We start from the raw sequence: 25,644 nt of genomic DNA, 5'->3' as shown, positions 1-25,644 counted from the left end.
AATGCATCAACCAGGGACTTCTTTTTAAAATCCAATAACACTCAATTACAAATAAGCACCACTATGAACCATCAAAATCATGATTTCTTTTTTCACAATTAATGTGTTGATTTATGTCACACCTACATATTAAACCATACCTGTAAATCCTTCAAAATTGATGGATGTCACAACATCATGACTATGCTGACACTCTCAATGTGTCTACTTCAAAGACATCTAGGGTTCCTCTATCAAAAATCAAGCACAGAGCATGTATAATACATATTGACCTGTATTTTCAAATCTAGAACGATTATGTAATGAACCACCCCTTTTTTAAGACCATGAGAACTTCAAGATCAAACTGAGTTATATCTCCAACAAATGTGTTCGGGATTGGCTGATACTTATTATTGCAACAGCACAAGAAGTTCCCAAACAAATTGAAATAGACTTGAAGAAAATTAAGGATGATATTAAGGTGTTGTTACCATTGAATGATGTTAAGACCAAACTAGAAAATTACATAAAAGAAATTAACAAATTCAATATGGATAATATGAATGAAAGAATTCATAGACGCAAAAAAGATCTGAGTCAATTTAAACATGAGAAAAGTTTTCCATATGTAAATGCAGATTATGTGATGAATTCGAGTAATAGAACAGGCGAAACCGGTTATAATTACCCAGGCATCAGTGGCAACTGTGGTGGCGAGGGGTAGGGGAGGCAGTAAATCCCTTTTTTAGGATGCAGGGATAGAAGACATGAGTGACTACACAATCAGATGCAAAAAAAAAGAGTCTGAGTCGGTGGTAGTTAATCTATCCCAATATTCTGAGACCCAGGAAGAAGATCAGGTACTGAAAAAAGGTTTGGGCTTTTTGGTCACTAAATACCATGATGGCTACTTATTTAGTATAGAATTATTTCAATTTTTGCAGAAAAAACACTTGCAAGAATGTTTTAAAGACTGTGGGCCTCATTACGAGTCAAGCGGAATAGGTTAACGGGGTCCGCTAATGGATGCGGACCCGTTATTCCCATTCTGCCTGATTACAAGGTCCCCTTGCGGGACCCGGTACAGACGCCTGGTAAAACCAGGCGTTGTTATTGGGTCCTGTGAGAGGACCAGGGAGCTAACAACTGGCCGGTCGTAATCGGCCCGTTGTTAGCTCCCTGCACCCATTCCCATTTAGCCCTATGGGGAAGGTCCGGGCCCGGGTTCCCTGAGGGAGGAATTACCGGGCCCTCCAAACACGGAATGGCCCGGTAATTCCCCATTCAGGGAACCCAGACCCGGTTTTGGAGGCAGCACTGCCAAAGCCGTAATGAGGCCCTGTGAGACTTACAAATGTAATAATCATTCTGGGTTAAGAAACCCTTCCACTTGTTATCCGACTGCATATACTCGTTCTCCAGGATGGTACTATTTGAGAAAAAATCTTGGCTGATTTAGAGAAATTGGAAACTCAATCTTCTTGGAAACATATTAATTTGAGTCGCCATGAGGTGGACCTATTGAGTAAAGTGGGACGGAATAAGGAAATCATTATCCGCCAAGCAGTTAAGGGAGGTGCTATGGTAATTCTTGACCGAGAGTCTTATATTGAGGAATGTGAACAGGTTCTGTCTGATACTGTGAGCTATTGTAAACTGCAACATGGTTTCTCTGCAGAAATGATACTTGTGGTAGAATTCAAAGTTCAGAAGGCTTTAGAACATGAATGGATAGGTAAACAAGAAGCAGAATATTTAGTGAGAAAGGGGGGCACATATTCAATATTTTACATCTTACCTAAGATTCACAAGAATGTAATTAATCTCCCAGGCCACCCTAATGTTTCAGATGTGTCTTCATTGTTGGAAGCCGATGTCTAGCTACATCCCTTTATATTGAAAATTGACTTGTTTGTACTAGATACGAGGAGTGTCATCAATAAAATAGAGGGTAGACCATTTGATCGTTCAAGTCAGACCTTGATTGCTTTGGATATTGAATCATGGTATACCCTAACAGGCAACTTTGGAAGTGATCAGTGAGAACCTTGAGGGTAGAGTTGATGAAGATCTAGTGACTAATGGATTTATCATGTGGTGTCTGGAAACGGTCCTCACCAAGACCAATTTTTTCACCAGACAGAAGGGACAGCCACGGGGGCTACAATGGCTCCCAACCTAGCCAATTTATATGTGAACAAGTTTGAAAAATAAAATACATGCAGTGACACCAATGCCTATAAGAACAACATAGATGGTTGACAACGTGATATTGATGAAATTTTTATCATTTGGTCTGGCACAGAAGAATTGGCGTTGGAATTTGTGAACTGGCTAAATCAATAGAATAGATATCTTAAGTGCAGCTACTTGATGAGTCCGATTGAGGTTCATTTTCTGCATGTGACAATCTTTAGTGCAGAAGGTTGTCTATTGGTGCGGTCGTATCATAAGGTGACAGATTAGAACTCTGTCCTCCAGTATCAAAGTCCTCATGCCAAGCATATTAAAAACAATTTACCATTTGGGTAATTCTTACGTCTGAGACACAACAGTAGTAGTAGACACCATTCTAAGAGTGAGACTATCCATTTGAGCAATACATTGAAAATAGAGGGTATCCCAACAAAGTGGTACAAGCGACCATGAAAAGAGCATCAAACAATAATTGGGAATCATTATTAGAGGAGAGACAAAAAAACGGACGTTTCTAACAAAGTAGTGTTTGTTAACACATTTACAAATTTGTCGTATAAGATTAAATCGTGTATCAGCAGGAATTGGAAGAAACGTTTTGATAATACACAGACCCTACCTCTGGTTGCATTTAAGAAAAGTATGAATATTAGGAATTTGGTGATTCGCAATTACATTAATTTTGGATTTAACAAACCCCGCAGTATTAGAGATTTATGTGGTATGAGACCTATTATGGGATATCATAGATGTGGTAGTTGCTCAGTACGTGATCTCACCAGCACCATACTATCTGTGGGCCTAGGCCTATCTAAATTGTGGATGTTAAGGGACTTTACAATTGTAACATGGCTAATGTGGTGTACCTTATCAAATGTCCATTTGATTTACTGTATGTGGGCAAGACCAATCAAATAAGTAGAACACACATCATTGAACACAGGAGCTGCCTTAAAAATCACATTGAGACTGCACTCCTAGTTGAATATTTCATGGATAAATGTCATACTTTCATGGAATTCCAGTGGATGGTGGTATTGAAGGTCAGAGGCCCTTACCAACTGGTTATTAATAAGAGGTTGCTGCAGGCAGTCCAACAACATATGTATATGACTAATAGTCATGTTACAGGCCTAACTGAGAATATTGAGTTGCAAATGCTTACATTACTGTTGGGATCGATTATGCACCTATTATAGACGCATGAGGTTTACTATGCATCCAGTTTCAGGCCGAGATAGCATTTATATGGCATTTGAGCATTAGTACGAGGCAGTGGGGTCATAATGAACATCCCTTAGTGAACACCTTTGTGTATTAAGGGTCACTAGAACAAGGGACCTTATATACATATTTTCCATTTTAGACTGTTACTTGATTAAATTAATTGTCAGATATTGAGGCCCCGTGTTGTTGCTGTATTTTGGCTGTGAATCTAGTTGGATATGGCCTAGGTGGATGTAAACATATGTTGTTTGGAACAAAAGTCTTTATGGTGATGACGACGGAAGGAACAAGTGAGCACTGCATACCAGAAGTATGTGAGCATACGCCTTTAAATCTTCAAGAGGTATGCATGCAGTTCACTAATCATGTGACCCGCGTAACAATTGTTAAATGAAGGTTACATGAGGCGTGAGCAGTTGTTACAAACTTAGAAAAAAACAGAGGTGACATCTGCCGCTGCACCGAATACCTTGGTGGAGCGGTTTATGGTTCATATTCACGAGTGTGCTACAGCACGGTAATTGACCACGTCTTTCTCTGTGAATGGCTAAAGGAAAATATGCAGGTTGTTGTTGTAATTTTAAATAGGCTATGTTGAAGTTTTACTGATGCGTGGGCTTTGCATCCTTCTTAGGCATAAATAAGAGTAGTGAGGTTGAGACCTTTTTGATGTGGATCGACAGTTGGTGGGAGTGAATATTGGGCTCCTGAATACAAAGTGTTTCATGCAAGGTGAGCGATGTGACATTCTGGGGTGAGGAGTGCGACTTTTTTTCCAAAATTTTGGGATCTCTCGTGGTGCTTAGCATGACACTCAGTTTTTCGGCTTGAGATGGTAACAGAGCACAAACATAGTGTTTAACCACACATCTCATTGGGGGATATAGTGGTAAGTGCGAGTTAGTTGATACCAAGTTGAATAACTTTTTCAATGGTTCTAGATTTGAAAATACAGGTCAATATGTAGTTTATGTGTCCTGTGATTGATTTCTAGAGAGAGATACAACTGTAAGGACCCTATATGCCTTTGAAGTAGACACCTTGAAAGTGTCAGCGGCAATCATGATGTTGTGACCATTCATACATTTTAATGGATTTACAGGTATGGTTTAAAATGTAGATGTGACATAAATCAACACATTAATTATCAAAAAAGAAATCATGATTATGATAGTTCATAGTGGTGCTTATTTGTAATTGCGTGTTATTGTTTTTAATTTTTAGAAGGAAGTTCCCGGTTGACGCATTACTGATTGAGATATCATGATCTACATGTGTCCAGAGAATTGGCTGAGAAAAACTGAAGATTTATATTGCACAGCATTGGTTTCCTATTGGAAGTGTTACCAATTAATAGGACAGATGATCGTTTGATATCATACCTGCAGAATGTCTAATATTTATTGGAGAAGAAAGAAACATGTTGGGTTAAAACTGGAATGAGATCTGGTTTGTTCGAATCAAGACGCATAGCGCATGTGTACTCCTGATCTTGACTTTATTGTATACAGTTGTACGTACCATCAGTGGAATGATCTTTGTTTTAGATTGTAGGATCTCCTTTATTATATAGGTGTTTTGGAAATTTGGACACTTCTAAAAAATGTATAATTATACATGTGAATGTGTAGAAAGTTGTATGAAATTGTGATGATACTGTATGTATATATTTTTGTATGGTAATACACATATTTTTTGTAGTATTGTGTATGATAAGTTTTGAGTACGCACCACTGGATGACTATTGCCTTCTTTATTCACATAGTACAATTACCCTGGAAGCAGGCATTCTCTTCACGCCATTCTCTATTTGGGGTTTCCGGATCAAATTAAAAAGTTTGATTCATTATTAGAAATTGACACATTTGCCAAAAAACGCTCTTTGGATAGAAAAACAAATTTTTTCGTTAAAATGTGCTTTATTTACATAAATGTATCAATTGATCAAATAAAAAAATCAAACTTTAAATTAATTGAAAAAAAGATGTGATTCATAGTACACCAAATTATATTCACTCTGAAAGATGGCCCGTTTCCATAATTTCAAAATGTTTTCTATTCTCAAAAAGAAAATAAATGGATGGCTTGACACAAATGTAGTGAATAAAAAGATAACCCCATCTGGAAGATAGAAGAGGACCAGCTTTAGTGTGAAATAAATGGCTTCTATCTCTAATGGCAGTGACAATGTTAAGTGCAGCCTCAAGAATTGATAGCATAATTCTTTTATGGAAAAATCTTAGTACACGTACACTGAAATACTTCAGAGGGAACAAGGGCTCCATTCTGCAGTCCATTTAGACAAATCCTCACTCTCACACATACACATACCTTTTGACTGGTGGGTTGGCTGTGTGATACTCTATCATCGTTGCTTCTCTCGAAGTACCAAATGAGTTTTGAAAGCTCTGCATCAAGTAATAAGCATCGCCTCATGCCTAAATGCAGCTTAATGCAGCTTTCTCCGTCTTATTATGGCTTTTACCGATATCAGTGCAGTAACAGTAATCTCTGAATGCGGAAAGAACATTACTGCATGATAAAATTTAATTAGCACATTTACGGGGGAGACAAAGTGGTGCAGCAATAACTTTGAAAATAAGAATCTATTCTGAATGTCACCATTGGAGTATCCCTCCTTTTTGTTCTCTAGCACCTTGAAGCGTCTCTTGTGCTAGATGGAATTACCAATACAGATCTCAGACCAAATAACCGTAAAGACTCCGAAAATTAAGCAAAATACTACTTTATTCTGAGTTCAATAAAGCAGGGCAAACGGGTGAAAAACAGAATAATGCTCGCAGACTCACACAGAAACTTGATTATACAGAAGTTATATACCCCAATATGTGTCATCTATGATGTCATCCGATATGGCAAACTACAATACCTATTGAAGGGATGGGTTAGTTAAGGGAACATATGTACCTATGGTATACATAGTGGTTAGTACATCATTGGCTGCCCCTTATCTGTAGGGCATGCCTTGATAACCCTCTAAATATGTATAATACTGATTATACTAGAGAAAATGGCAGCAGATTGGTCTATGCAACATTGTAAAAACATTTTACCCCATAGACCCTCTGATTGGTTGGCATGCTCACCCAACCTTGGACATTTGGCTTGATAGCAGCGTGTAAGCAAAATGAAACCCACATCAGATTACTCCCCACTTTCCCAATTAGTCCATTATCTCTCATAAGTCAAACCATAAGCTATCATTTCCCATCTGTAGTTGATCTTGTAGCCTGCTTTCTGTTTTAGGACATTTGAGGGAGTGTAAGGACATCACTATCTTCATCCAAAGATTAATGAATAGCCCTTGTTTTTGACTTCTGAATTTTGCGTGAGGAGACTGCAAATTGGTCCATTTTGACCTCTTCTTTACTGTTAAATGATCTATTTATACTGGGTGTTCTTGCTTCTCTTGGCCTCTAGAGACTTGCTCACTCGATCTTGTATAGACCGTATTCACTGTTAATTGTCCAATACTTGGATCTTGCAAATCTTTTCATCGTCTTTAATCTGAGTGAAATATGTCCTATGTACATTGCTTATCCGTCTGCCTCTCTTTCTGCCTTGCAATTATTCCTCAAAATAGCATCCTTGATCCCAGGCCAATATAGACTCCTCTGTTTTGCAAACAACACTGTTTCTTCAACGTCTCTTGACTCTGCACCCCTGGTCTGTTTCTGTGGTAGCTGAATAGAATCTTTACACGAGCCGACATCTATCTTCCTATCCTGGCCGTCCTAGCCATGTTATATTTTCCTCTATAGCAAGCTTATATATGTCTCATCTACCTTGCGTTTCTGTATATTTCAACTTATTGATCAACAAGTTACTTCATCTTCTTTGTAGGCATGATTACTTTATCATTTCATACCTGTTTGTCTCGTTACTGCCGTAACATCATGACTTGTAAGTATTTTCATATCGTTTCTGTATGTCCTCCTATATCTTCTTCATGACATCCCTGTGCCCTTGTCAGATTTCACTCAGCACTCCATGATGTCCAATGGTGCGTGCTGACATCCTTCCACTCTTTCTTTACAAGGGTACATTCAGTATGGTTTCCTGAGTGCATATCGTCTCTCATACACTCAATGCAGTATTGGGACTACACCTGGGATGCCACATGGAGCTCTTCTCCTGCTGTTCCAATATGATGGAGGTGAGGGGGCAGGAGCTAGGGAAAATGCATCCACCTGCTCATCTACAATTTCAAAGGAGTGGCCAAGGTGAACTCAGAGCTTAGGAACAAGGTGCTGGCAGCAGAAACCGCCAAGACAAATTGACATTTTTTCAATGTGGAGATGATGCTTCATGCTGAGGAGGCAGCAGATGAGACACTCTAATGATATTATCCAAATCCCTGCCCAGAAATGCAACAGACTCTGGGAAACCATAGGGGACAAGATCATGGCTACCTCCACCAAGCCGAGTACCTTTGATGCACTGTCTTTGGACTTTTATTACGGACTATCAAGAGGCCACTGGTCACTGGTGGGAGCACAACACCACTATACCTTCATCCCTCGGATTAAGGGGCATTTCCCACCTTCGCTATTGTAGGCACTGAGGAGGGTTATATACAAGGAATTGGCAGCTGCAACACCTGCAACCAGTGGCTTGTAGTCAAATAGGTCGCCCCCATGCTAATACAGAGAATACACAACAGTGAACATCTGATCCTGTGCCATCTGGTTATCCACTGCGGTCACGTCAAACATAGCCATAAGATAAAGGCTCCAGTGTAACACAGCCACATAGCACATATGTTCCCGTAACATGCTGGGTCACGCCGTGCCTAAGAAAAGTGCAACACATAGGCATACATGTCCCATACAGCACATTGCAATGTAAGGCTAGCCTTTCTAAACTCCAGCATCATACCACTAGGTATTTGGAACATGTGCAAGGAAAACAAGTCAATAGTGGAAAACAGTTGAATGGGGGGGGGGGCAGTGAATTGATAACCCCGGCAACTTTAACAATCTGCAAGATCATTTGGTCTGCAGCTATAACATCATCGCCATGTTAGGCCTCTCTCTTGTAGTGTTCAAGAAAAATGTTTCCAGTTCAGTTACAGCATAGTCATGACCTCATTTAGACACATGGCTGCATTGAGCCTAGCACCACTAATTACCAGCTGGGTTGAGCACAATGTGTGGACAGGTCAGACATGGGGCATGCAAAACATCCATGCAAGACCAACTGTCCAATTTCCATGACAGTCTTCCACAGTACAAATGTTATGTGTGTCAGACACACTAGGGAACAAGTAGTACATCCACTAAATCTTGCATTCAGGCCATTCTGAACAGGTGCAACCACATCTAAGGACAGCAACATTACTGGGACATGCCCTAGCTGGGAAAACCTCCAAATCTGGAACCAGGTGACCCGAACCAACTGACCACCACGTGCATTATCCCCGCGTGCACTGCCGCAAATGCTATACCAGCCATGACTTCTACCGCCACCACCCCCTACTGCTCTACTGTCACTATGCCTGTCAGCACCACTATCACAATCTGTCCCCATCACTGCAGCACTGGCCACAGCAGGATGCCAAGGGTTATGTCATAGCTGCATTCCACCAAGAAAGCCACCTGCTGGGGGGCACGAGCACATTCACCCTCTTGCCTGCACCAACTTCATAGAGAACCCCAATTGCAGCCGCCAATGAGGAAGCAGACACAACACCCTCTTGTGGATCTAGTCTTCGAGGATCATCCCCAGCACCATCGTGTTGGTGACAACCAGCAACCCACATGCAGAGACGGGGGGATCCTGATCGAGGGGCAGAAGCAGTGGATGCATTGCTCCAAGATGTGACGCAGACGAGAGCTTAGGGTTTGCCCATATTTGATAGCCATTTGGAGCTTGTTGCGACTTTATGGAGGGATGCAGTTTTTGGGGACCATGCTGTACACTCTTCAGCCCTTCCCCTAACACCAGGGCATTTCTGCTTTAGAAGTAACATATCTCCAGATTTAGAAACTTTGGAATCAAGCTTCTTCCATGGATCTGATGTTATCCCATTGAGTGATCATACCTTTTCCTGGCATAGATGGAGCAAGCACACCTTCAGAAATCTGTGGGGAAGATCCAGAATCTACCAAGATGTAATTAATTCATCAAGAAGGCACACTTCTTCCAAGTACCACCATGAAACCTCAGATGTTGCCTTATAGTTGAGTGTTCCAAATATGAATTTATATTTTCAAACTCCAATTTGAAATTGACTGCCCCACAACAATATCTCGATTCACTATTATGAATGTGTCTCCATTTGGCAAATATAGCAACCAACCATTATCATTGGCGTTTGAGAACCATGATAATTGAAATGGACGGCAGCTTAGACAAAGGCAAAGTGGCATGTTGACGATATGAATCTCCATAAAAGAAAAACACCCCAAAAGGACAGTAGGGTCATGGGGTAGGTGTGATGGTCAGGTGACAGACTCCTAAGTGCTTCCAAGAATTCATTGGCTGTTCACAGACCACTCTACCTCTCAGCTGGGACCACAGTCTCTTTGGCAACGCCATTTTTGTAACCTATGTGTTTAGGGTGGATTATGCATGGTAGGTCTTACCTTTCAGGTTTTTGATGACACGGACAAGCTCTGCGTCTCCGGCCATGATTTTGTTCAGCTCAGGACCATCTGAAAAAGAAAAATCTGTTTCAGAATTTGCTGCTATCCAATAGGAATTGAAGAGGACTATGAGCAATCACACACCCGAAGCGAAGAAAGAAACTATTGGACAGCAATGTAGACATGTGTACACTGCACAGAATGAAAGTAAAACAGCCACTAATCATGGAAAACCTCACACAGTTAAAGGGAATCCCATTTCAAAATGAGCAGCAAAGTAAAGGGAGGGAATACAGAGTTGCATGCATGGTTTGGGAAGCATTTCACAGATATATTTGGATGGGATTAAAACAGTTGCTATGCAGCCATAGTGGGCGGATGTTCTTTTTGCTCTCCCGTGTGGAGTGTTATTTTGTGTTGCAGTTGAACTTAAAAACACAAACAGGCACACTCATATGCATCTACAAACTGTGACTACTCGAGGGAGTTTGTCACCTTCGAAAGGGGAGCCACCCCCTTTGTGTCTAGGAAAGTCAGCCCTCTATGCTTAATAGCTTCTAGGGGACAGGGAAGGGAGATGACTCCTCCTTAGGGGACAAGGAAACCCCAGAGAAAGATTTAAGTCATCATCCCTTCACCCCAGACAGTAACATCTGTATGGGTATGCAGGAAGTAAAGTCTGTAAAAAAACCTTAACTGTGGCTGGCTTGGTCTCTGACCTTCATTTCATTTAATACTCTTTCAGGAAGACAGAACGTCAGAAAAACCAGCCTCCTGAAGTTATGTCAGGCGAATAAAGAAGCAGGAAGAAGTATTCTATGACTCATTTTTATGAAACAAAACATGACTACATATCGTGTTTTCATGAACACCGTGGATGCATGCTGTTCCTTAATAAGAAAAAAAATACTCAACATTGTATACATTGAGAGTGCAACGACACATTATACTATACACACTCAAAAACACTATCATTTTCCACCTGTGAGTAATTACACCGGCATCTATGGCCACTTCTGAGCTTTTACTTTAAAATAAAAAAAAGGTATCCCAAAACACAACAGCTCCATGTTTCAGTCACTTCATCCTCTCCCACAACTTCTTCAGGGACATGAAGAGGGAGACCTTTCTTAAATATTGATGGTGCATTCATACAATTGCCTTATTAGTTTTCTGCCTGTGAAGGTTACATTCATACAACCCCACTAGTAATAATAAATAAGGTTTGAATGCACAGGGCGACTGGCCACCAGGGGGCGCACGGATGATCGCCTCCTCCGTGTGAGCTCCGTCGTCGATGGTCCGCGAAGTGACTTGAGCCCCCACGTCGCGACCCCCCCCACGGCGACAAACCAGTGAATAAGGCGTCGGAACATCTCCCCACGGACCAGGAGAAAACCCGAACGAAATCGGGGCTGGGAAGCCGAGAAAACCCTATCTGAAGTTTTCATCCCGTCGGAGGAGAGGAAATGAAACCAGTTGGCCCGACACGACCGCGCTGGATGGCAAACGCTCGACCTCTGGTCTCCCCGTCGACGTGCCCCCCCCAAATCGCAGTGGAGTGTCGGAGTGCCCCTCGCTCACCGCCCAGCATGGACCCCCTCTCCTGCCCTGGGAAACAACAGAGGGCCCACCAAGGAACTAGGCCGCACTCCGAGTCGGGCGCGGCCTACACTAGCCACGTGACAACAAAGAGGTGAGGCGCCCGATCCTCTGGACGACTTTAAACCTTCGACGGTTCCACGTTAACCCACACGAGATACCGAGAGTGGAAAACAGCCTTGAACTCGCAACCTTGTAGGCCGCTATAGAGGGAAGTGCCCCCTACCCAGGGGCGTGTGCCTCCTCTAACCCGGATCGGGCTATATGGACCCATTCCACAAACTAGCCAGATTTGCCTATGACCCTCTCCCCCCGCCACGCGGGCCTGCAACAAATATGTCCACGGACCCATCGGAGGAGGGTGCTGCCGCCACTAAAGGAGACATTACCACATTACTGAATGAGATAAAAAACATGGGAGCCAACCTTGGCGGCAAGATCGATAAAATTACCCAGAGGATGGACAGATTTGAGGAGCGGTTGGAGTGTGTGGAAAATAATCAAACATCGATCGATACCCTCGAAACCCAGATGGATGTACGAATTCGTAACATCGAGAAAAGAGAGGTTGAAGCGCGGCTTAAGATGGACGACTTAGAAAATAGGGAGAGGAGGAACAATCTCCGCTTTTTCGGTATCCCAGAGCGCGAAGGAGAAACGGAAAAAGACCTCAGAGATACCATATATGACATCATAAAAATTCTCACCGCCGATGAAGACATTGATGAGCCCGCGACCGAACGCATACACAGAGCTGGTGGACCGTCTGGCGGCCCGCGATCTGTCCTAGCCAAATTCCACCGCTATCAGGACAAGACCAGGATTTTGGAGAAGGCGAGATCTGGAGGCCCACTCACGTTGGGGGGTGCCCAGATCACGATTTTTCAGGATTTATCGTCACTAACATTGGCACTTAGACGCCTCTGCAGCCCCCTGACGAAATGGCTCAAGGACCAAGGTACACGATATAGGTGGGGCTACCCTTTCTCGCTCACCTTTGAGCACGAAGGTAGAAAAATTGTGCTACGATCAGAGAACGAGATTAAGGATTGTATCGCTGACTTTCTTGGCACAGGCTCGAAGGGCAACGAAGGAGGTGACAATGAGCAGCGTGGTTCACAATGGGAGCTCCAGGGCCCCAGGCGCAAGAGGGTGAAGGGATCGAGAAAATACAGACGCGCCAATAACACACCGGATAAGGAACAAAGGAGTTGAGATGTGAACGACCCGGCCAAATGTGATTACCAGTGAGGAACAAGACCCCGGCCCCCGCAGAGTTCGGAAGAAGCAATATCAGCCGTTGGGGTGCCACCGCTGGCGGGGCACCCCTCTGAACTAATCGATGGCGTAAACTCTTGCGGGAGGCCCCGGGAACACACGTAACGTTGAACTTTTATATGTTTGTTGCCTTTACTGTTGAACTGTTGAAGTCTTTTTTTCTTGTGGGGGGGATTGGAAAACAAAAAAGGGGGCTCACCCTTAAATTGCGATGTTACACTTGACCGGAACCGTGAAGCAACGGTCCCCACTGATGGTCCGCCAACGGGCCGCACAATGCCATCCGGCCCATGCCGGACGCCGTCAACAGCTGCCTAGGCAGCACCCCCAGTTCCCAGGCTCAACTGAGCTTTTCCAGATACGATGGAACAGTGGGGGAGAGGTTAAGGGTCAGAGACACTTGGGAAATGTATGCGCATCATTGGGTGCACTCCGGAATGTCACCGTCCGGATACCACTGAGAATCGGTGAATCTAGCTGGCTGCAACGAAAGCGTGATCCTCAAACCCTAATCACCGATGGCTTCACCTGAGCAGTTTAAGGATAAAGGTCTCTTGAGGATTGGAACAGTGAATATGAAGGGTCTGAACTCTCCTACTAAGAGATCGCTGGTCCACAGAGAATTCCGTAGATCTGACATAGACATTCTCCTCATCCAGGAGACGAAATTTGCAAGGGGAGAAGAGCGTAGAATCCTGAGTAGACGCAGGGGTACGGAATACTGGGGCTCCGGCCCACTCAGGAAGGCAGGGGTTGGAATCCTCATCAAGAGAGGTCTCGGATTTACGTTGGAAAATACTTGGTCTGACGTGAGTGGTCGAGCCCTTCTAATAGTGGGGAGAATTGCACGAGTCCAGGTCACAATTGCTACTATATACTCACCCAATAGCGGCCAGGCTGCATTCCTTAGGAAAACGATCCCTAAAATTATGCTAGAGTCTGCGGGCCAGCTCATCCTAGGTGGAGACTTTAATCAATGGGCGGACCCTGCTGTGGACTGGAGACCAGGCACGCCGGGCCTGCTGGCCCAACACAAGGGCAACCGTACTGAATTCGCCGCCATGATGGATCTATACGACCTACGGGACGTGTGGAGATCTTTACACCCGGACGAAAGTGGCTTTACCTTTTACTCACATCCCCATGGCACACGCACACGTATAGATTATATATTCCTTTCTCCTGACCTTTCGGAATCCACAAGCTACTCTGGAATCGTCCCAATAACATGGTCTGATCATGATATGGTTCTGGCGGACGTCAAATGGACTGATCTACCAACCCCCGGCGGAGCTTGGCGCTGCACCGAGTCCCTTTGGAATGATGCAGTTTTCAAAAGCGAAATGGAGACCGAGATTGAAGAATATTTCAAGGCAAACAACAACGGGGAGGTCTCCAAACAAGTGGTTTGGGAGGCTGGGAAGGCCACGTGGAGGGGAATACTGATGCGCGAGGGCTCCTCTAAAAAAAGGGAACGCAAACTTATAGAAAATAAACTACGCAATGAGATACATCGGCTGGAGGCGGAGGTGAGAGGGGATGCAGGGGGAGACCCCGCCAAACGTGACGCAGTCCACTTTAAAAGGGAGGAACTACGATTGTTGGAACAGGGCCAGGTGGTGAGGAAACTGCAGTTCCTCAAACAGACGTATTATGAGAAAGGGGACAAGGCCGGTGCATTACTGGCTGCCAGGCTAAGGGAACGAAGGGAAGAACGTAAGGTGAGAGAGATAACGGAACCCACCACCTCCCCTACCGACCCATCCCGTTCAATCCCTGAGTGTTTTGCTGACTTTTATCAAAATTTATACACCTCTGAACTGGCCTCTACCCAATCTGACGGGTCCTCCTATCTATCCTCAATCAATATGCCTACAGTAACACTTGCCGAAGCCGAGCTCCTTGACGCCCCAATACTTGAGCATGAGATACGAGATGCTATTAAACGATTAACGACAGGGAAATCCCCGGGGGAGGATGGTTTCACGGCGGGCTTTTACAAAACCTTTTGTGACCAACTCTCGCCCTTCCTCACCGACCTTTTTAATGAGATAGTGGACACTGGGGCCGCCCCTGAATCCTTCAAGAAAGCCCTCATAACAGTTATCCCCAAAGAAGGCAGGGACCCCAAACTATGTGGATCATACCGCCCCATCTCTCTCCTTAACCTCGACGCCAAGATCTATGCTCGAGTGTTGGCCGCAAGACTGGAAACCCTGATGCCCAAATTGATTCACCCTGACCAGGTTGGGTTCATTCTCGGGAGACAAGGCGCCGACACCATGCGCAAGACTCTGCATCTCATTCACGCAGCACGTGACCTACCGGAGGACCCGGTCCTCTTATCCATTGATGCAGAGAAGGCCGTTGACAGGGTGGAGTGGGATTTCCTGAGAGCAGTCCTCCAGAAAGTAGGGATAGGCCCCAAATTCTGTGATGGGATAAGAGCGATATACACCTCCCCCAAAGCATCGATATTTGTGAACGGGGAGTATTCCAGGTGGTTTCCGCTGCACCGGGGAACCAGACAGGGATGCCCCCTTTCCGCGATTCTGTTTGCACTATCCCTAGAACCCGTGGCCCAGAAGCTTAGAGGAGATCCCCTTATAGAAGGTATACGGCTGGAAGAAATGGAATATAAAGTAGCGTTGTATGCAGACGATATCCTCCTACACGTGACCAAACCCAATGACTCTATTCCCCACGCCCTAAAACTAATAGCAGAATATGGCCACTATTCCGGATTCAGAGTAAACAAGTCAAAGTCCACCCTCTTTCCCCTCCAAGGCACCCCTGATGAGAATGATGCCAAGTTTCTTCCACTTGGGCTTACTCTGGAGCACACAAACCTGCAATATCTGGGGATACAGATTACTAGATCCCTAAGCGATTTATACGACGCCAACTTCCCCCCCCTTCTCCGACGATTCGAGTCAGACCTTGAAAAGTGGAGTAAATTGACGGTCTCGTGGTTGGGACGTATCAACGCCGTCAAGATGGTGTGCCTCCCCCGCTTCCTCTACCCTTTTCAGATGCTCCCAGTTGAGATGCCCAAAACATTCTTCACAGAGGCCCGGAAGATCATGATGCGATTTATTTGGCAGGGGAAAAGGCAGAGGATCGCATATGACACACTCGTACTCCCCAAAGACAAAGGAGGAGTAGGCCTCCCCGATCTACTCACTTACTACAAAGCCGTCCAGCTACGTGTCTTCATCCCGCACTTTAGAGACCACAAACACCTACAATGGGTACAAATGGACAATCACTATCTGTCCCCCGCCACGGTGGCGGAAGGGCTATGGTCTCCTTATCAGAGGGTCCAGAGGAGAATCAAACACCATCCCATATTGACCACCATATGGAGCATTTGGCACGCTGGGAAAGAGATGCGAGATGTTACAACCTGGCCGTCCCCACTTAGTCACCTGTGGTCCCCAGGCATAAACGACCATATCACGAATTTAGAACGGTTTCAGGCATGGTACGAGGCGGGCCTGGAGAGGGTGGGCCAACTCCAAAGAAAGGACTCATTCATAACGCTTCCGGACCTTACCACAGCATTGGAGATAGGTAATCTATCGACATTCCACTTTCTCCAATTGAAGGGAGTGCTAACGAAACCTGAGTGGAGAGAGAAACTGAAGAGGGCTCTTACCGCCTTCGAGAAACTACTGGACTCCAGAACGGAAATGAAAGGTCTCATATCTGCGATGTATCAAACACTAATTGCCGCGGGGGATAGATCCACAAACCCCCTCAGGGCCAGGTGGGAGAAAGACTTGGGTGAAGAGATACTCCCCGACCAATGGGACTTAATGTGCAGAGCTGCACCCAAAGCCTCTTTGTCCAACCAATACAAGCTCCACGCCATTAAACTCTTACACAGGTGGCACTATGATCCACTTAAACTTTCTAGAATGTTTCAATCGCTGAGCCCGAGATGCTGGAGAGACTGTGGTGCATCTGCGGATTACTGGCATATGTGGTGGAGCTGCCCGCATATCACAGTGTATTGGGCCGAGGTCCTGGGATGGATCAAGGAGATCGATGGAATCCATAGAGAGCTCGACCCGCTCCTTGTGCTGTTCAGCCTGGAGAGAGACGATGGAGAGTGGCTTCGGATGAGAGGTCTGGTCCCCCAGCTCCTGTTGACGGCGAGAGCCTTGATAGCGATTAAGTGGAAGTCTCCCCTAACACCAGGGAAGAATGAATGGATCAAGCTGGCCACCAGCATATATGTTATGGAAACGATCACAGCCTCCCTGTACAAAAAATCAGCCGAATGTGAAACCTTATGGATGGACTTTAAGAATAAACACATCACGCCTATCACAGACTCCCAGCCAGAAGAACCCTCAGATACCTAACCCGGTGAGGTTGTGCTTTGAATGATATTGTGAAGACCCAGAGACTTATTCCCAGCAGCCCAGGTGATGACAGATGTTGCACAACGCTAATTTGCGCTCCCAATGTTTGTGTCAAACGACTATACTTACGATGTACATTATCCCAAGTGGGGGAGGGGGGTGGGAGCGGGTTGGGGTGAACAGTGCAAGAGACATTCCCAGGCAAATGGAACTGTCACGGATCTAAGACGTTTTAATAAAGCTTGTTAATATACAGTGCTTCTCTGACAGTTGCCCCTGGATGATGTATAATTGTTCCTCGATTACTGTTTATCCTTCTATTGTCTTTTGTTTACTGCTTTTGTAAAACTAATAAAAGAACATTTAAAATGAATGCACAGGGCAGGTCTGTTTATGCAAATCTCATTACAATTACAAGAACAACGGATTTCCAATACCCACAAGATTCCAATAGTTCTGTCATTGACATTATGCAGCATCAGCAAGCAGAAGGCTGCAACAATCACAAGAATGCCAAACTATAACATTATCTTCACAGCAAACGGAAGTTTGGAAAACACAGGGTAACGCTTATACAGTTCCCTCACTTAACCAGTGTTTCCAACTGAGTGCAGACAGATCCCTTTATTTCACTTAAGGCTGCCAATAAAAATTAGGTCTGCTTGTTTCAAACGACCAGCTGGTACATGGTACCAACCAAGCTGTTCTTCTTCAGAAGCACAAACAAGTACCACCTTGCACCCACCTCATTTTGTATTCTAAGCAGAGCCATTTCATACGAGTACCGGTTTCACAAACATTCTCACATAAGAATTGTCCAGTCGGCCATTCCATTGCTAAACTGACAAACATGAAATGGGTTACAATGACGTGGTATTGAATGAACTGCTACCTACAGCTACTTTACATATCTATATGCTCTAGGTCCTCTCTTCTAATGGGTCGGACAATTGCTCATTCGATCTCTACAACCAATTCTACTGATGTGCAATCATCCTGCCTGGTTTCTTATGGTACTTTACTCTAAAGGATGTGATCTTCAGAATCTCCCAAAATAATCCATGTGACTGTGTATGGAAAATCATTCACTTCCACACATATATTTAGACAGAACCTCAGCTCTAAATACATCTTGTATGTCACAAGGTGCCATTTCACACCATCATATAATGTTATTCACACCGAGCATCCATAGGTCCTCCTCGTATACTCATGTTGTCCTTAGTTGAATTCTTTAACAACACGATCCAAAAATATTGTCTCGGCGACTTAGACAAACGTTGTATCTTTTCACGGTATTAGCATAATTGACCCAAAAACATTTGACCTAAAACATTTCATCGAATTTTTTTGACCTTTTTTCGGTCAAATCTAATTAAATTTATATATGGGGGTGGGTAAGGGTATAGATTAGGTTGAGGGGAAGTGGAAGGTTGTGGGGGGTCTCACCCCATATTTTAGACCGAAAATAAAAGTCAAATAATGTTGATCGAATGTGATTAGGTCAAATGTTTTAGGTCAAATAGACCCAAACCTCTTAACAGTATATGTTCCAAAATAGTGTCTGATACTAATGGTGTCTGATACTAATGGTACTGAGGGAAGGCCTAGATTTGTTTTATAGCATTTGTATCACACACGTTACAAATATAGTCTTCTCTGGGCGTGGATGTTACAGAGCGTCAGACATCTGTGCAGCTGGAAATGTTGACCACGAGGCGAGAGTTGGGGTCAAACAGTTCTCCTGCATGAGAAGCACATCATCTGAGCTGGCGGGTCTTTCTGGGCTTTCTGTGGGCAATAAGGGTACATTGGATTTGGCTAATCTAGCGTCTAGGGCACTGGTATTCAAACGTTTTTACATTGAACCCCCTCTTGAGTAGAAATGTTGCTGCCGAACAGGTTCGGACTGGCCTATAGCGCAATAGGCCCATGGCCGAACCAAAAACACAAAATGCAATTGTGGGACACAATTTATGGGTCAAAGTGGACCACTGTTTTGGCTAATGTGGTCCAGTTTGATGAATTACTTCACCATGCGGCTAATAGTTTTGATCAGTGTGGCTGAATAACATTCTTTAAAATGCACAATTTGCATCACATTTTTTCGAAAACTTCCCCCTTGGGTAATATTCAAACAGTGTCACAAAAGGAATGAGATCCCATTTGCAACTGTGGGCCACTTTTTCGGAGCTGCCTGAGACAATGTTAGGCCTCAGTCAGACCCTGCTGTCGAGACCCCCCTTGAGTAAATAATATTGGTGCTTAGCCCCCAGATGCCATATCTGCAAGTATGTTCTATTAAAAGCAGTCACCATACGCCCTTTTGGAAGACCCTTGCACCCCCCAAGGACTTCCTTCAGGCCCCCCATTCTAGGGGGGCCAGCCCCAAAATTTTAAGATCACTGAAGAGGGTCTGAGTGTGTGGCTGTCAGTGCGGTCCATGCATTTGAAGAGTAGCACATGATTACCATCGGGTTAGCTGAGCGGAGGTCATGTGTGGGTCATGGGGAGGATTTAATCCTTTTGGTGAGGAGAGGCTGATGCTGCCCTTCAGCTGAAGGTGAGGAAATGGACCTTGAAGCTCATTTCTGGCTGTAACTGAGAATCAGTGGATCTGTTTCTGGATTCAGCGATGATCCTGGAAGAAGCATTTTGGATTCCTTCCAAGCACAAGTGTGAGTTGCCTAGGTGGGCTGACTATAGGTTTGAAGAATTATCTGGTTAGATGATGTGGGTGAAGTCTGTAAGGGCTCATGGTTTGGAGGTGGGCTGATCTGGAGCCATCCAAGCATTTCTTTACAAATTAAAGTTCATGACTTTGAAACCTGATCTACCTTGTTTTTTTGGTGCTGTTTTAAGTGATTCAGAAACAGCACTAACTATGCAGAACTCCCTAAACATTATGGTCCTCAAATGCACTTTCAAAGTGCTTGTTCTATTTATGCACCCTGTGAAACTCCAGTTAAAAAAAGAACTTTAAAAAGTTATATGTTTGGCTGTAACAGTAAAAACAGTTGATATTTTCAATTCTGCCTGATTTTACTGTCTGCCTAATTATAGGTTGGTAATCACATGCAGAATTGACTGCCTCATTATGAGTTATTAAATAGCCTGAAAATTGCAGAAATATCTCGAACATTTTACTCCAGGTAAAGGGTGGTGGTAATGGTTGATATGCGTGGCAAAATTGGTTAATATCGTGGCCTAAATACATAGTGCTCACAAGCCTACATTGGAAAAGGATAAGGCCATCAGCACAAGACAATGGCAATGCCTAGTTGCACCGAAGGCCACCCCAGTCACCCATCATATAATGCCTAAATAAATATTCCAAACCTTGTCAAGTTAATGAAGATACATTATCAAATCAACACTTGGCAACGACTGGCAGTTGCCACCAAAGTAGGGATTGTTTAGCTAATCACCAGACAAAGAGTCTGAAGGCCCTTATCCTGCGGATGAACACGTATCTGACGGATACACTGAATTGGCAGCTGCTTTTTGAGGGAGGAATGGCACAGTGAGGATGATAAGAGGCAACTCGCCCGCAGGTGTTTAACGAGTCTTGGATTACTTACAACCAGCTCAGATGGAATTGGAATGTTCCTGGTTGTTCAAATTTGGATTACCATATTCTTAAAAAAACGGTTAAAACCTCAATGAAAGTAGATGAGAATAATTGGGGTGAACATATTATGAGTGCTGATAAGCAGGGTCATCTGTCCTCTACATTATATAAACTCACTGTGTCTTCCAAGGAAAGAAACCAGCCTTTAATGAAAACATGGTCTCAAAGTGTGAACGAGGAGATGTCTGATGCACTTTGGGAGAAGATGTGTGGCAACATCAGGTTACTTCTACTGAAACCTAATACATATCACGCAGGTGCCGAATGGCTGAGAATATTCAAGCTACAAAGACTGAAACATTTTTGAATGCCACATTTATTTCTTTATTTGTAGTGTTGATAATGCGCTACTCGTCTCAAAGCGCACAAAATACAAAACAGGACAAACATAAGAAATTGCAATGGAAGGGTAAAGCTGAAGAAACTGGGTCTAATCTGAGCGGATCTGTGAGAAGGGCAGTCTAGTCTGGGTCAAGATTGAACAAGTGAGTTTTGAGACTGTTCTTGAATTCGAGAATGGTTTTGGACTTCCTGAGTTCATGCGGGAGTTTATTCCAATATGATGGAGCCTGAACGTCAAATGTGGAGGCACCAAAGCTTTTAAGATTATACCTAGGTTGGTTGAGTTTACGGGGATCATAGGAGCGCAGGCAGCGACCAGGTGGAAGGGCAGAGAGGCGGTTGATCAGGTATTGCGGGACTTCACCATGACAGCACTTGTAAGTCAAGGAGAGCAACTTGTGCGTGACACGTTGCTTAATAGGAAGCCAGTGAAGATTTCGTCTTGCATTTGGTACATGTTCCCTCTGGGTGAGACCATGGACAGCTCTGACTGCCCTGTTCTGAGCTACTTGCAGGGCCTGAAGATTCACCTTTGATGTCCCCACCAGCAGGCTGGTACAGTAATCAAGGCGAGAGTTAACCAAGGCCATAGCGAGGAGGGATCTATTTTTTAAAGAAATGCATGGGCGAATGTGGTTCAATAGTTTGGTCACATACCCACAAGCGGCCCGAACTGAGGCAACATGGGGTTACATGGACAACTCTGCATCCAGCACAACACCCAAAGTTTTCACCTTCTTGGACACTTTGATAAGATTTCCTGCTATAAGAAAACTATTGTAGTCAGGAGACATGGTTTTGAGTCTAAGGCCCTCATTACGACCCAGGCGTTGGACCATGGTGCTAATAGCACCATGGTCCATGCCGGTAACTTACCGACTCTGCCATGGCGGAATGGGGAATTACCGCCCCATTCCGAGGTTGGCAGGGCGGTAATTCCCCATGCTGCCCTGGCCTTTCCCCATTCCCATTTTTGTCCCATAGGGCTCAATGGGAATGGGGAAGGCGCTAAGTACGGTGCCGCAAATTGCGGCACCGTACTTAGCACCAAGGTCCCTTTGCGGGTTGGTTTTTTAACGCCTGCTAAAAGCAGGTGTTAAAGTGCCACCCGCAAAGGGACCTCGTAATCAGGCGTTAAGGGTTTAACGGTACTGCCACCTTTTACGGCGCCGTTAACCCCTGAACACCTGGGTTGTAATGAGGGCATTTGTCCTGATGCTAGGATTAAGAGTCCAGTTTTTTCGGGATTGAGAGCAAGGGAGTTTGAAATCATCCAATCCTGGATGGAGTTGAAAATGCTATTGATGGTGTTAGAATCATTGCTATGACAGCCAGTTAACTCTACGATGACCTGAGTGTCATCTGCATAATTGGCATACTGCAGACCCAGGTCATCCAAAAGAGCAAGAAGTGGCATGACATAAATATTGAACAGACTTGGGCAATACAAGAGCCCTGTGGTGCCCTGTGGTGCCCTGCAAGTGGTAAACATGGGCGTTGAGATAGCGTTTTGTACAGCAACTCTGGTGCTCTTGTGTCCCAGAAAAGATAGGACCAATCGAGCCGCTTTGCCAGAGCAGTGTGCCTGTTCACTCAGCCTTGTGACTAATGAGTGATGAACCAGGTCAAATGCTGAGCAAGGTCAAGCAACAATAAGAGAACAGGTGTGCCTTTATCCACAATATGAGCAATATTAGATTTAAGATCGAGTAATGTGGTTTCTGTCCCGTGCATGTGTCTGAAGCCAGATTGTCTCTGGTTCAAAACGTTGTTGTTCTCTACGAACTCCTGGAGGTGTATATATGCAACGCGATCCAAAATCTTCAAAAGAAATGGAACATTTGAGATTGGTCTAGAGCGTTTAGCTATATTGGGATCCAGATTATTTTTCTTAATGAGCAGAATTATCCATGACTCTTTTAGGACCAAGGGTGCAGCGGATTCACCGAAAAACAGGTTGACCAATTTGATTATCCCGGGGGCAAGTGTGCCAATACATGCCTTAAAGACGGTAGAAGGACAACTATCTCCTAAACATGAGGTGGGTTTCATGCCGGCAACAATTTGGCAAATCTGGGTCTCTGTACATAGCTGAAACTGAATTATAGCATGGGAAGTGTGACAATTTAGTGGAGAAGAAGCAAGATCAGAGGGCCCAGGGGATCTGGTACTCTTCTTCGCACATTTCATTTGTTGAGCCGCAATAGAGTGTTGGTGAGGTAAGATTTTGCTGTTAATCTCATCATGAACAGATTGACACCAGGTAGAGTCCTTGGGTAGTGTTGTACCATTGGGTAAATTACCCTCAAACTCTTTGAGGATCGAGAATAGTTCTTGCGAGTTTGATTGTGCTACAGAGATCCTCTAATTGTAACTTTGTCATTTGGCTGAAATAATGGCTAGTTTCAGGGTTTTTACAACAAAATGAATGAAAGTAACTTTCCAAAAACTATTAACACGTCACACGGGTGCTGAACAGCAGAGAACTTTCAACTTATAAAATTGTACCATTTTGAATGCTGCATCTTTAACTTATGAGGGAATCAAGAGAAGGGAAGCTTTCTCAATACATTTACAGACATCGGATGACAACATTGAAAGTGAAGTAAACTTTACATTGCCATTAACTGTCAACTATGTTATTTCTACAAAAGCACTGTATATAAATATAAAGAGGCCAGCAAATGTTGAACTAAAAAGTGAATGCCAAGGCCAGTGAACACAATGTTAATATTTTCTCCAAGGGAAGGGAACTTTGGGAAATGAACTTTGGGGAAACACCCTTATCTGAATACCTCACGGAAATTGTGTCTTGTGGAATGGATTCCTGAGATTCGAGTTGTTTCTTTGTATTGAGGACGGAGCCCCAAGATTTTGGGCCTCATTACGACCCTGGCGGTAAGGGGTTTACGGCAGCGTTAACAGCGCCGACCCTTACCGCCTGATTACGAGTTCCCTTAGCGCCATGGTGATTTTAACGCCTGCTTTTAGCAGGCGTTAAAATCCATGGCGCTAAGGGACCTTGTTGTTAATTACGCCACCGTAATTTACGGTGGCGTAATTAACGCCTTCCCCACTCCCATTATGCCCTATGGGGCAAGAATGGGAATGGGGACGGGTAAAATGGGGATTGGGGACTTACCGCCCCGCCAACCTCGGAATGGGGCGGTAAGTCCGCAATCCGCCATGGCGGAATTGCGACCTTAGCGCCATGGACCATGGTGCTAATAGCACCATGGTCCTCCGCCAAGGTCGTAATGAGGCCCCTTGTGTTTGAACTGTGTTTTAAAACTTGGGGAAGGAAACTCCGAGTCTTGCTCAACTTTACATCATTTTGATACTCAAGACAATCTTCAGTCTTTTCATAAGAACTGCTTTATACTTGGGGAAGGGAGTTGAGAGAACGCTACAAGCTGAACCCATTTCTGAACTTTGTGTTGCACATGTTCCTGGGTATTGACATCCCTAACGTTGTATAAAATGAGCGCAAGTATAGGTTTTGGACACCGATTCCAAAGTTGAACTTATTGACTTTGACTTTCCTTAGTTTTGGTTTGGTAGGGAATTCCCACCATAGTATAAGGCCAGATAGGCGTTTTTACATCCTGACATTTAAGTTAATAAAATTAATTAATTTTTGAACTTTGAATCTGTTGTCTGTGTCTTACCCCAAGATGCCCTCACAATACCCATTCCTGGTATGGTTCCTCAATGTAATGTGTGACACAAGAAGAAACATAAGATGAACCATGAACAGGCACCTAATCAGACCTTGCCCCTTGAGAGAGGTCATGTGACATCCTGAAGCATGCGTCCCAAATACATTGCATAGGCTGCATGTTGCACAATATTGCAAACGTGCCTTTCCTGAAGCACAGAGGTCCTCTAAGCGAAGTTGAGGAAGAAGAGTAGCATCCGCATGACCAATATGTCGCTTGTGTAGGGCATCTCACACTGCAGGACTAAAAAGGAAGCGATTACTTTAAGAGGTACTCTGGCAGAGTCCTGACCGCACAAGAAAACACCATGCCCTGGCGTGAGACATATAACGTTGCACAATTTAGATGCACAGCATCTTCTTTATCACCACACACATCTTTATTTTTCTTAACATGAATCTAAGTTTCAATATTGCCTCTAATCAAAGCTCAAAAAGACCACATCATATGCCCCATACAGCACCCCCAAAACACCATCTCACACCCCTCCACCCTAACCCAATAAGCCACTATCACAAACACCCTCTACCCTCCACCCTATCCCCAACAAGACTGCATCACATTTTACTTGTTCACTTACTCAGTGGAAGCTTTCCACAAGTTCTGCGAGAGCGAGGCGGGAGTCCAGCTGCCCAAAATGATCGCCTTCTGGGGCTACTAGCTACTGAGGCTCTATTTGGAAACAGGGA

At 44.2% G+C, this 25,644-nt stretch overlaps 1 protein-coding gene across 1 annotated transcript in view; it reads right to left on the bottom strand.

Moving 5' to 3' along the window:
• The window catches only part of RUFY4 (RUN and FYVE domain containing 4), a 239,506-nt gene that overhangs the window by 142,947 nt on the left and 70,915 nt on the right, over positions 1 to 25,644 (bottom strand). Inside the window, exon 2 of the mRNA XM_069616819.1 lies at positions 10,014 to 10,082. Within this exon, the coding sequence (XP_069472920.1) occupies positions 10,014 to 10,082 (69 nt within the window). The remainder of the gene's footprint in view (positions 1 to 10,013; positions 10,083 to 25,644) is intronic.

This window comes from Ambystoma mexicanum, chromosome 9 (assembly GCF_040938575.1).
Source record: "Ambystoma mexicanum isolate Mex_15411 chromosome 9, UKY_AmexF1_1, whole genome shotgun sequence".
NCBI lineage: Eukaryota > Metazoa > Chordata > Amphibia > Caudata > Ambystomatidae > Ambystoma > Ambystoma mexicanum.
The sequence above is the reverse complement of the archived record's forward strand: the minus strand, read 5'-3'. Positions and strand labels throughout refer to the sequence as shown.